The following is a 13,219-nucleotide window of genomic DNA, read 5'->3' on the forward strand; positions in this document are numbered from 1 at the left end:
ACCACTCGAAGACTTGTCACCGTGTTTGATAGATTGACAAGGTTGAACGATAATCAACTTCTGAGCGGCACGAACGATTGTTCAATAATCGTTATGTAAATGTAACATAGGGATTCGATATTTTACTGGACTGAAACATTTTATTTGAACACTCATTAACCCTGATAAATCAGTAATTTATTGAGACAAAAGTGAATTCTTGTCACGTTTTTATTTAAGTAATTACGAATAAAATTCATTCTAGCGATTTTAATTAATTTAATCGACGGTTACACTTTGAATATAAACAAGGTTTTAAAGAAAACCTCTGAATGAAGTGGTTGCCATGATTTCACAGGTTGCCTCCCCTCATGTTTCACGTAAAACGTCCGACAATATTTCTTTGTTGGTCACTAACGACTAATTACTAATTACCAATTACTAATGTACCAAAATTCAACCCTTTCGAAATGAGGTAATTTATTGTTCGACAGTTTTCGTCATTTATCATACTTTTATAAAACAGGGTTATTTTGATCAGCTATCACGCTAATAAATAACTGTTAACATATAATGTTCTCCTCAACGATAATAACTAGACTGCGGATCTTTATACAAAATAAAATCGCGAACGTGCCTACAAAAATTGAACCTAAATAGGAATTTATTTTATTCTGCAAATACTACAACATGAACTTTAATTTCAATCTTATCTATATTCTTGCATACTTGCATTTTGTATCTTCTAGCACATTCAAATTTTCTTTAAATGCATAAAGATCCGCAGTCTAATAAATAATCACTATTATATTTTAATGCTTCATCTATTTCCTACCCTATCGAAAGTTTGAAACATCAACCTTTGTATTTATTTACGCAAGTAACTTTAATGATATTCAATTTAATCTAGCCGTCCGCCCTGGAAGCTCGATGCCTCCCCGATGAAATCTTTGGATCCACCCTTCCGGCGCCACCCTCAGCCAACGAGCAGACGTCCAAAGACCGGGTTGCATCGCGGATTACGTTGACGTAGGTGTTACGGCGTCGTAACTCGGCCGCGATACTCGGCAACTGTAAAAAGTTGGAAAACGCCGCGACGGGAAGTGGCTTTTCACCGCGCGGCGTTTCTCGGTTGCGAAAATTAATGGCCCGATAAAACACGACCGCGAGTACACGGAGAAGGGCAAGCGGCGCGTAAAGTGTCTCTGGGAAACGTACCGTATCCTGGGTCCTTCGGGCACGCGTCGAGCCTCGGCGTCGAGTTACAGGCGCGTCTTTTTTCCTCGCTCGTCGACCGTCTCCTGTCCGACATTTCGAATTTGAGCTTTGATCGATAGTTTCGTTTTTTCTTTTTTTTATTTGTTGCTTCGATCTTTGGGATATACTCGTGGGACCGTGACCCGGGGAAAGGGTGACTTTTCCAGGCTGGGAAAAGGGGCTGGTGTTTCGGGGAATTTTTTCCTGCAATGTAAATAAGAAGGACGGAAGTGCGTGGCGTTGAGCGGTGTTTATGTGGTTGTGGAAGTATGTTGGTTTGGAGGGCGTAGTTGGGTGAAATCAGTTCGAGTGAACTTGCATAAATAAATACCGAGGTTTGATATTTCAAACTATTCTTTTATAAGGGTAGAAACTGTATGATACATTAAAATGTAATGTTGGAGGGACCGAAAAGTAATCGAAACGTCTTCGACTTGGGAAATGTTTTTCAATGAAAAATGGAAGGACTCTTTTAAAAAGGGGATGAAATGACTGCCTTTGCGCTGGAAAAAAGTGTTGGAATTATTTGTCGATTAGTATTTAAGATTTCTTTAATAAATGAATGTCCGATAAAATTTTCCTTACTTTACGGTTCTCCTAACATTTTCATTTCTGTTGGAGATCATTTAACGTTGCCTAGGTAAAAAGTTTTTCAAGTACTCCGCTGTAGCACAAACCCGTCTGGCGTGGTTCACCGTAGCAAAGACACCATCTTTCATGCCTAATTATTACAGTGTACGCGAAACTTGCCCAAAAAATAAAGAAACGTGACTTGCTTTATGTGCACAAGCTTAGAAATAACAACCCAGACCTGTCGTAATAGTGTCTCGCGAATGAATATTAAACGAAAAATCGTCCCAAGTAGCTGTTTATAAAAATACACGTGTGCCCCATTAAAAAGCAACATCGTAAACATTCCTCGGAGCTTCTTTTTCATCCCCCAGCGATTCGTCTCGAGGCCACGTCGCGATGATACATGGACACGCGTGGGCGTCTAATAATTTTCCCTCGTAAAGACAGAATAGCGGTCATAGCTGGTCGATAACCGGTGTTTAACGACGTTACAAGGCCGATGTATCAAACCGAGTGGTCGCTCGGGGCGAAGTCGGTGGCGAGAAAACGAAGAGATACGCCCCGGAAGAGCGTTGCTCGTTTTCCACGGCTTTTTGGCGTGGGAGGTGGAGATGCGGCGATGCCGTGAAAAAAAAAGACATGGAAAAGAAGAAAGGAAGGAGAAAAAAAAATTGGAAGGGGCGGCGGAGAGGGGGGAAACCACCGCAACCGCAGAAACTTTCGACTTGGGAAGCAATTCCCTCTCGCCGGTCCGCGAGTTCGCCAAGAGAAATGTAGGTGGGAAAAATGTTCCGGCGCTTTTATACGGAGGAAAAAGGATCGGGGCAACTTTTTATTACGTCGAGAAATTTACTGTGCCCCTGGCGTTGTAATCGATTCGCGATGAAACCGCCATTATCATCCCTTACGGTGGTCGAATTCATTCCTTCCTACCACGGAACGCTGTTCCGACTAGGTTGTTGATTTTACGCGTAACATGTTAACGATGTATGTTAATGCAGAAAATGTACGAATGTACAGGTTTATAGAATATGTTTGAGTAGTCGACGTAATGATATTGATATCCTAGCTTCCATGTGCGCGTGTATTTTGTATATTATTCGCGATGAAACCGGCATTACCATCCCCTGCTTTCATGGTTGAATTAATTATTCGCTACATGAAAAGTGATGCGTGGAGTCTATGCTGTAGACTGCGGATTTTATGCGTTCGTGGTAGTAAGTTGTATAATAAATATATATGCTAAAAATAATCAAAAGGTATCTGCACCGTACATTACGCATATTTCATGTATATTTTCCATACAATTATTGTTTCTTACAAATGAATAAAATTCACAGTCTGGTGACGAATGTTTAACGAGAATATTTCATGTATATTTTCCATACAATTATTGTTTCTTATAAATGAATAAAATTCACAGTCTAGTGACGAGTATTTACCGAGTATATATTTTGTGCTTCATAAACCCATAATCTAAATGTCCCTAATCAAGCAATGAGTGCTCATTCAGTACAAAATTATAAACGGTTCTCCAAAGAGTGCTTTAGATATTTTCATAGGCATACGTTGTTGCTAAAAGTGCAAAATTCTAAAATATATTTTGAAAGTTGAATAAATTTCAGATTCAACGAATGGAACAATGTCGCCTATCGAAGATTGATTTATTAGACGTATCGAATACCCTTCACTTTTGAGCGACAAAGCTTGTACTTAAGGGTTCGTCTCTTTCGGACGAAGCCTCGCGTCGTCGTAGCGCACAAAGACGCGAAAACCTTCATCCCGATTTTCCCGCCGGCTCTGCCACCCCTGCACGCGAGTCCTACGCGCCCTCTAACCAGCCGCCATTTTCTTTCCATCCCCAGCTCCCATTCGCCATGAGCCGCCGTTTCCTATGGTAACCGTTTACCCGAGGGATGCTTGACATCCTCATTGGAGCTTTCTACACCTTATCAGACCGCGGTCCTCGTCTCAACTCTCCATTCGAAATCTCTTTTCGCGCGTTTTATGGCTCCGCGCCGTTTGATCGTCTACTCGTGTGCTACTTCCGCTTCCGCGGCTCCAACGGTGTGTTTATCGACGTCGCCCACCATTGGCACACGACGAAAACGAACCTCTAATTGAGTCACCGAAGCCAGACTTAATTATTTTGACGTTCAACCGTCGTACTGCAATTAATCGCTGACGCGGACTATAATAACCCGCGGATAAATTACACATGGATTCAGATTTGGTTTCGTTGCTATGAATACTTCGATATAGTTTACCATCGACGTGTAGGATATTCCGATCCTCTGGTCGTCTATAAACGTATCCTTGGATTCGGAGATGATATAAACACTTCGATTCAGCTTTGGACTGCTTAATATAGAACCTGGCGAAATTATCGAACGCTGATCCACGAGTCACGAATCTCCAGTGGCATTGCGGGGTGATTACTATTTTAATATTAATTAAACATCCAGACCTGTCGTGATAGTATCTAAACGAATTAGTATTAAACGAAAAATCGTGTGAAGTAGCTGTTTATAAAAGAAATATGTATGCGCCAAGGATATCGATGTTATTACGTGGATCACGGTCACGTCACACGCGTGCCACTGTGAAAACGAATCCAACGCGTGTTAATGGATGTAAAAGGCTAACTAGCGTGCAGTTTACGTTCCGGTGTTTGGGCCTGAGTTTAGATTTAGGTTTAGATTTAAGTACATTCGCTATCGTGCCCGAAGCAATACCGTATTGATTGTGGGGTGGCCGAGCCTCCGAACACATTACATGATTAAACCGCCCCAATGGCATAGCAACCGGCCTTGCAGCACTTACCTTATTAAAATATCCACCACCCTCACCGCGCCCTTTTAACAAAACCTTTACGCGGGCCCGCGAACTGTACCATCGCCTATCCTTTATTATCGAGGAACGTTTAAAGCAGTAGAGCTGTTTGGATCGACTCCTGAGACACGACCATTCGCCAAACACTCGAATACACCCCATAGGGGAGCACTTTCGAACACCTTTCTGCTGATTTATATTTAATTATTCGTTTATTTTGGTAATCGATTCATAGACATTTTGTCCATCATCGTCGCCTGTCAATTTATACTCGTGCTTAATTATTTGATTATTTTGATGATTCATTCGTAGAAATTTTATGTTTTTTTCTAGGCACCATTTGCACTGTGACAACACCTTTATCTCGTTTGCATCCATTATCGTCACCTGTTGATTCATACATGTGTTTAATTATTTGTTTCTATTGATAATCCATTCGTAAAAATGTTCTATTTTCTTTTGATGCTATACAGCGAGGCACGATCAAATTTCAACGTGGAAGGGCAATGTACTTCAGTGAAACAATAAAGTTTGACGAATTTAGTCGAACATTGAAACCCACTTCAATTCGTAACGCCAAATTAAACTTACGATGGCAACGTTTAAAATTAAGCGTTCTATGATTAACAAGTATCAAATTTACGATGGTGGGACGACGAGAGCCCCGCGATTAGATTTAGATTGAATGCTGTTAATAGAGAGTAAATTTCGATTTATACATAGTTTATTGGCGAAACGATTTAATAATTATCTGCGGCTCTTAATCAACTATTCGTCCTCGCGTTCGGCAGATGTAATCAGTTTCTATCAATAACTAAATTACGTTGGAAGCGTATCTATTTCCACGAACATCCTCCATGTTGGCGTACGAGTGCTCGAAGTAAGGAAAATGTTATTCAATGTATCAAAATTTTGTTAAAAGCCTCGTCGTATTTGATGGGATGTCAAAAATGCAATCTCAAAACTTCCTTATCGAATCTTATCGAAATCAAATCGAATTTTTCGAACGTACGACTCGGCCGCGCTCGAATTAAGCGAAATAAATATTCATAGGTCGAAAGTCGGAAACTCGCGCGATGGGATCCCCGAATAAGGGATGCTCGGAATCGAAGAAATCTTCGACCTTGCTCCACTCACCGAAATTCACCGCGTAAATAATTCACGCGAAAACTTGATCGTGTTCTCTGCGCGCAGGAGACGCCGCGAAGGAAATGGAAAGCATTCTGGGTATGAAATATTAGAAGGAAACCTACATTCTGCATCCTTTGACTCTTCGAGGCACGCGATTGCGAAAGAAAAAGAAAATTCCAGCTGATCGGAAGAACAGCAACGACACTTATTATAAATAATTTCGTAAAGATATTTTTAAAGAAAATAGTAAAGGCTAAGCAAAAGGTGGGATGGTTTGTAACCCACCTGAGTTCGAGGAGTTGAATTATTTCCAAAGAAGATCAGGAAACATTCACAGAAGTTGCGAAACTAGAATCGCGAACGAATTTAATAATTTGGATACGATAACGAGACGATGTATAGGAATGCTTAAACGTTTTAGTCGAAGGTTGAACGGTGTAATGAGCATGCTGCCACGGTGATTCCATATTCAGCATTCGATTGGAGAAAAGAAAGACAGGTATGCGTCAGGTACTGGACAAGGTCAGTGAATTATGCATGTAGAGTAATTTGTTTTACACGTGAAAGGCAACGGCAATTTCGACGCATTAACAATCCAGGGTCATCTATCTTCCGTCGCGAGTTTTTAGGTCTAAAAAGGAACGAACGAGACGCGGAATACTAATTCTCTGGAATAATAATTCACTCGTGGTATTTTCGTCGACGTCCATTTTACTGTCAGAAAAAAATACAACAGGCGAAGGGTAGCGACAATTAGCGTTGTCATTGTATATTTAACGAACGCGAACATTTATAAAGTCGCACGAAAACGAGCGAATGGTGTTCCAAATGTGACAATCGTATGTTCTCGAGGTGGACGTTAATCTTATCGAGCATTCGGATCGAGAGTTCTTATCGAGAGAACTCGTCGGTGTTCGCGTAATGCGGCACAAAAATTTCAACCTGATCCGATATTACAAGAACTCGCGATTGCGATAGAATCATTGAGACTAGATCTTCCCTGTTATCTCGGGATGCTTCTGTGGACGTACGGAGATAACCGTAACGTGTTCCTTTCAACAAGCGTCTCGTTTATGTAAAATTCGCGAGGTTTACACCGAATTCTCGAAAGTTTATTCATTTCTCGCTACCACGCCGAATGAATTTTCGTTCGGTAAAAATTGTTGAATTTTCAGGAAAATTCCTTTCGTTTCAACGTAATATCCGAGTGTGCTTTTCTCACTGAGCAAACGTTCATTTTACATTTCACTGAATTTATTACGGGAGTCTGCTCAAATCACCGATATTAATTCATATAAATTCCTATAATTCAATCCCGCCAATAATCAATCACCGCTTTCAGCGCGTTATTAACAAAGTATGTAACTCGTCTTCTACTTGATTCGCACCAGTAATCCCAAACAAATATGGACGCTATTGCGATGATTGATAATAGTTAGATAACTTCGGTAAAGTCTACGTAGACGTTCTTCAAATTCTAACACAGCGACGAGTGAGATCTGGTTAAAACAAAGACGAACCTTACGTATCCGCGTTCTGACAAAAATTGATGCAAGCTTATTGCATCTTTTGACACGTTAAACTCGCGTGGAATCGGTATCTTATCTCTTGGCTCGAAACGTATTCGGGCCGATACGAACATGTAAAGTCCAACGGATTCGGATTCGTGTGTAATAATATTGTCGTTGGTACACGTTGCGGGCTGCACGTGTTCCGACGACGATTGGTGCAGGCTCGTTGCATTTCTCTATACGTAAAACATTAAACACACCTGCTGCTGGCGATATACCTTGCTCGGTAATTGAACTCTGACGTAAACTTTTATGGTATCCAATGGGCTATATATTATTAACGAGGACGAACGGAAAAGAAGTTTACATGATTGTTAGATGAGAATATTATTTATTTACTCGTCAGTCGTCGTGGTCGCGTCCGTGTTTTAGAAAGATACACGCGACAACGTTCGATGATAAGTTCGAAACTCCGCAAAAAGATTCAAACGAAATAATGTTTTCGTCTAGGGATCCTGTACTTGTAATATATGTATCTTTCTGTTGGACCTCTTCTATTGTTCACAATTTATAACCGTATCTCCGATGCGAGATACTCAAAACTAAAATAGAAAAACTACCACCATGGAGAACTGCCAAAAGATTCATTCATTCATAGTTCGCATGTATGCATGAGTCGTTCACCCCACAAATCGATTAACTCTACCGGGCACTTAAAAATAGTAAAATTACCGACGATTATTTTTGGGCCATTCTTTCTTATTAATTGTATATACAGTTAGATGGAAGCTACTATATTTATCCTGTATTTATGCATTCTATTAGTTTGTCCAGAAAGTTCGAGCCAATTATTAAGAAAAATTCAAAGGCACGTGTGAATTTCGATATATATATTTATTGAATTATATAAGTACCATTTTGTTCCATAATCTTTCCACCTTTTAAGGGATGCACACATTTTATTTGTTTTCAACCATTCCAATATACTTCATCTAATACAATATATTACCTTCCAGATAAGCCGATACAATATTTATTTGAATCTATATTATAAAGGAAATTTTCAAAAGCAATGTACAATTATTTCGTCGCGTTTCTCAATATTACTTTTATGGAGCTAATCGATTTGCGCAATGAACGACTCATATCAAAGCCAAAGAATAATTTTACTCTTATAAACAACATCCCACGTTCTTCCTTCTCGTCTTGTATACTCCACCGCCCGAAACTTCAACGTATTAATTCGCCCTAAGAATCCCCTAAACGCCCCCAAAGATATCTCCACGCATTCCACCCGACTCCTGAAGAAACCAACCCTCGGAAGCGTGACAAAATCGCATCCTGGAGTCGCGACGGTATAGGAAAAAAAAAAACTCTCGAGAAATCCTTACCTTCCAGGTTCTTGTTCCTGGCGAGGAGAGCAAGCAGGACGTCCTGGTTGGGCGCAGCCTCCGCCAAGTCGGCGTCCTGGTGCGCGGGTGGCAGAGACGGTCCCAATGGCGGCATTGCGGTGGTCGGTGGTCGCGGCATCATCACGGGCGCAGACCCCAGAGGAGGCAGAGGAAGTCCCACGGGTGTATGGTGGAGAGGATTGTGCGACGCGGGACCGCCGCTCGGCAGCGTCGGCAGCGTCGCGACCGGCTGCACCGCCGCCGACATCGACAGATCGACGCCACCCAACAGCACGGGACGACACCCTCCCGAACCTGGCCCGCTGCTCACCGCCGGGAGGATTCCGCCACCCCCCGGCAGTGGTGCGTACGGCAAATACAGCTCCAGTCTAGCACCAGGAAACACTAATCGCGGGAACGACCGCCCACGCGCGTCTCTCTTCCCGGAATGTCCGCGAACTCGATTCAAAGGGTGCCTTTCGCGGAGAAAGCTCCCGACGACTTAGGGGTTGTTGGAGGGCTCTGTTCGAAGGTTACTTCGTAACAGAAGAAAGTTCGAAAGATCCTTGATTCTCGTAACGTCTAAGATCGATTAATTGACGATCATCGTCGGGGCAATCGAGTTCCTGTTACACGAGAATCCACTAGAGAACACTGTAGCCGTCACTCGGACCTCCCCACTTTCGAGTCACTCTCCCAGTTCCCTCGCGAACAGTTGCACAGAAAAATCCCGGTTGATCCTCCTCCTTCGACGCGACTCCTCGATATCGTACCCCTTTCCACTCGCGGTTCGCGTCGAGCCGAGATCGGTCCGCGGAACCCCGCTCGTCGCGAATGGTAGCCGGAGGCAGAGATCCGACGTCGGCCAGTTTCAATATCGTCGAAATAAAAAAAGAAACGATCGGTTCGCGCCTCTTTATCGATCGATCGTCCAAAGTTCCCGTCGTAATCTCTTCGGCGCTGACGCGAAGTAGATGCCGATGGCGATCGGGCCACTCTTGTCACCTTCCGATGACTTTGTACGAGCGCGCTTGTCGGTTCAACGATCGCGTATCGCGGCCAGGACCGGCCGCCGACGTCTCTGTTCCGCGGATCACTGAGCGTGGCGAACGAACGCTTGCGAATGCTTACCAGCGCCGTTCCTGGATCTAACGTTTGTTTGTAAATAGTACCGCGAGAAGAAAACCCGGCGCGATTTACCGTCAATAAAGCGGAGACGCGGGCTGCGCGCGTGCTGCGCGCGTGTTTCGCGTGTTTACGCGCCGTCGTCGATGACCAATGAACTCGAACGGCTCCCGAAACGACGCGACTCGAGTCGCATGCGATTCATAGCCGGTCGGGGGTATCGTCTATCGCACCAGGGCAAAGTGGAAGGCTTTTCGAAGGATGGAGTCCTCGAACGGGTGTCACTGTTGTGATTTTATTTGGTCCTTCGAGTCGTCGGAAAGGTGCTGGGCCATCGAGGCCTTGAACAGAGTTACGATTAACCCTCTACGTGAACTTTATCAAGTTACGGAGTCACTGTTGCGATTTTATTTGGTCCTTCGAGTCGTCCGAAAGGTGCTGGAGCATCGACAATTGAACAGAGTTAGGATGAACCCTGTACGTGAACTTTATCAAGTTTCAAGGGGCAACTCGCGTGGATATTTATTTAGTTTCGTAGACACGCGAAGATTATTCGGTCCTTGGAGTTGTCACGAAGGTGGATATCATCGAGGCCTCGAACTCCACTTGGTGAGTTTTACCCGGTGTGCCGAGGTGAAAATGAAAGCGCAACTTCTATTTGGTCCTTGGAGTTGTAAAGATGGAGCATCGAGGCCTCGAACAAAGTCACTTGGAAACGAAGAGTTAGCACTTTATCGCCCTCAGTCTTACTCGGTCCTTACGATGGAAAGGTAGCCTCGAAGTTCACGAACCATCAAACACTTGGCGATTGAGGATCAACCATCTATTGCACAAAGTTTATTTCACAGCACGTCAAACTGACCATAAGCTAACCTCGAACCCAGGTGTATTCGATGTTCTAGAAGGCTAGTTGTCTTCGTTTGGATCGAGCTTACATTGTTTTTAAGCAACAGAGAGTTAACATCCCCCGAGTCAACTCTTCCAACTCTTTCGAATCAACTGATTCGACTCTTTCGAGTCAACTTTTCTCGACGTTCACGAGACTATCACCGAGCGATGGCCTCCACTGAAATTCCAACCGTAGAACGATGTCCCAACAAGTGGAGATGCGTAATCGACAGCTCGACACCTTCGTGGAAGATCCGAGCGGGCCTGACGCCAGCCGCGCACTCGTCCGTCCGCAGCGACGGTCCACGTCTTATCGGGGCTCCCGGTTTATCTCGACCATAACCTTGGTTATATTGCTCCGATCGCGTCGATTTTTCCTTGTAAAATCGTGCGTGACTCGACGACGTCCCTACTCGCTTTATCGACCGTTACGCTCGATATCGCCGCCAACCGGCGTCCTCCACCTCGCGCGGGATTATCTCCCGTTGCCCTGGCACCCTCTATTTAGGAGGTCTCTCATGATTCACGCTCGTTTCGTAATTGGTCATTACAAAGTGCATCGAAAAACTTCCGTGGTCGCATCGCGATCAATCCTAGACGGATTCTGCGTCTCTGCGAGTTTAAATTGATTACACCGCGGTCCTTTCACCGACGTAACTGTAGAATGAACTATAAACGCACTGTGATATCGCGAGAGGATTGAGATCCGAATTAAAATCCAAGAGTCACCGTACCGCCCTCGTTCTTGAGCGCGTACCTCGCGTTCCAGCGTCGACGCGAGTTTCGAGCTTTGTATCGAAGCGAAGTGGAGCGTTTCTGGTCGCGTCGCGACGGATACATTCGAAGATCGCCGATAGGAGTGGAGGCTTTGTTGGTTCTATCCTCTAATCTTGCTCGCAGAACGCGTCTATCTCGTTCGTCCTCCTTTGATCAGCAACGGGGCGGCCGGCGGGGTTTTTGCACGCGTGTCGATGGAAATCGCGGGTCCCGGGTCCGATGTAAATCCCGAATGCCAATAGAGAGAAAAACCCAATGAATCACGGTAGCGACGATACTTTCGGCCGGTCCAGCCGAGCGCTGGCTGTCGCCGAGCCTTCTTTTCGTGCCGAATGCGCTCGACCGCGCCGACTGGTAAGAAACGACGAATTCCACGGCTGTCGAATCGCGATTTTCGTCCTGCCACGCTCTCCTTTTGTTTTTTCTCGTTGGCATCGGTGGAGCGAACCCGTCTGGATGTCTGTCATCGGCCAGCGTCCATTCAGCCGACGATGATCGTACCCCGCGTGCCGTGCTACTTTCTTCCAGCCGTGGCTTTTCTTGGAAATCTTTGGAATTCCGCGCGGTGACCGGTCGTCCGCGTCGATGGGGGACCGCGGCTGAATTAATCCTCCGTGTTCTTTTACGCTCCCGTGGCCAGAGTCCGTAAAAGGTTGCGCGAGACCGGAGATTATCGTATCGTTCGTTTATCCTGGCGAATTTATTATTCCGTTCGTCCGGCGTCCACCGTCGTCGACCGTCCACCGATCCGATCACCGATACGCTGCGCTCGTTTCCCGCGGAACATTTCAAACTATCGCGACCGATCGCCGATGATCGAACGAACCAAGTCTCGCAGAGAGTTCGCCGTTCGTTTCGGTGACACTGCCGCGAGGATCTCGGAATGCGCGATTTGATTAGCGGGTACCGCGGCACTATGGAGCCGGGTTCGCGGGGTTCCCGGCTTCAGCGTCGAGGATCAGAGACCCGGAGGGACCTGGAGGGACTTGGAGGGACGCATAGAAAGGTGGAGGTGGCTCCGAACGTTCTGCGAAACCGTGTGCATCGCCCTGCCGGAGGAGAGGCTTCCACCCTACCATCGACGCCCTCCACCGTCCCTCGGACCAGCTCCCACGCGAAAACGGGGGTAGGTTCTGGTGGGGTATCGACGTTGGCACGCCTGCGCCGGAAACCTGTCTCCCTCGTGCGAGAAACCGCGCGCCGACTCGTCGCGTTAGAAGATTTTGGAATGATTTGCGGTACATGAGAGCGAATCGAATGGAAGCGTTGCGCGTGAAAAATGCTGGAAAATGTCGCGTCAGGATCGTCTGATCGGTAGGCTGTATGAAAGTTGACGGTTTCGTAGAGAAAAACGTTTGTTTGAAATCGAAAAGACGACGCTGGTGATCGCCGGATCCTTTGTTTGACTCGCTTGGATCACCTGTGGAGATGTTTCGCGACGTTTGCAATTGACATCGGTTTGGAAATGGAATCGGAATTTGAAATTGGGCCTCGGTTAGGTTTCCTTAAGGGTTGTAAGATAAAAGTAGTCTCTGGAGTTGCTAGGAAGCATTCGGGAACTTTTTTGATGATACGATGAGCCAACGACGTCGTAGGATACTATGTTTTGTTAGATTTTAATTTATTTTGGTTAGGTTGAAATTAGATCCGATGAACAAGTTTGTGGTGTGATTCCATGCGGTGCAGCTATACTCTATAGGCTGTTTGAATATTTAATATACAAATTATATAAAGACTCGATGTAAAAGCTCCAAA

General features: G+C 44.9%; 1 protein-coding gene across 2 annotated transcripts in view; it reads right to left on the reverse strand.

Annotated features, from left to right (window-relative positions):
* The window catches only part of LOC128895695 (LIM/homeobox protein Lhx3), a 61,423-nt gene extending 50,282 nt beyond the window's left edge, over positions 1-11,141 (reverse strand). The window contains exon 1 of one of the 2 annotated variants that reach the window (XM_054158520.1): positions 8,675-11,141. In XM_054158520.1, the coding sequence (XP_054014495.1) occupies positions 8,675-8,942 (268 nt within the window). In that variant the 5' untranslated portion in view covers positions 8,943-11,141. The remainder of the gene's footprint in view (positions 1-8,674) is intronic. The other variant, XM_054158521.1, reaches the window with a different exon arrangement.
* Positions 11,142-13,219: the final 2,078 nt, after the last annotated feature.

Source organism: Hylaeus anthracinus, unplaced genomic scaffold, assembly GCF_026225885.1.
Source record: "Hylaeus anthracinus isolate JK02 unplaced genomic scaffold, UHH_iyHylAnth1.0_haploid 5, whole genome shotgun sequence".
Lineage (NCBI taxonomy): Eukaryota > Metazoa > Arthropoda > Insecta > Hymenoptera > Colletidae > Hylaeus > Hylaeus anthracinus.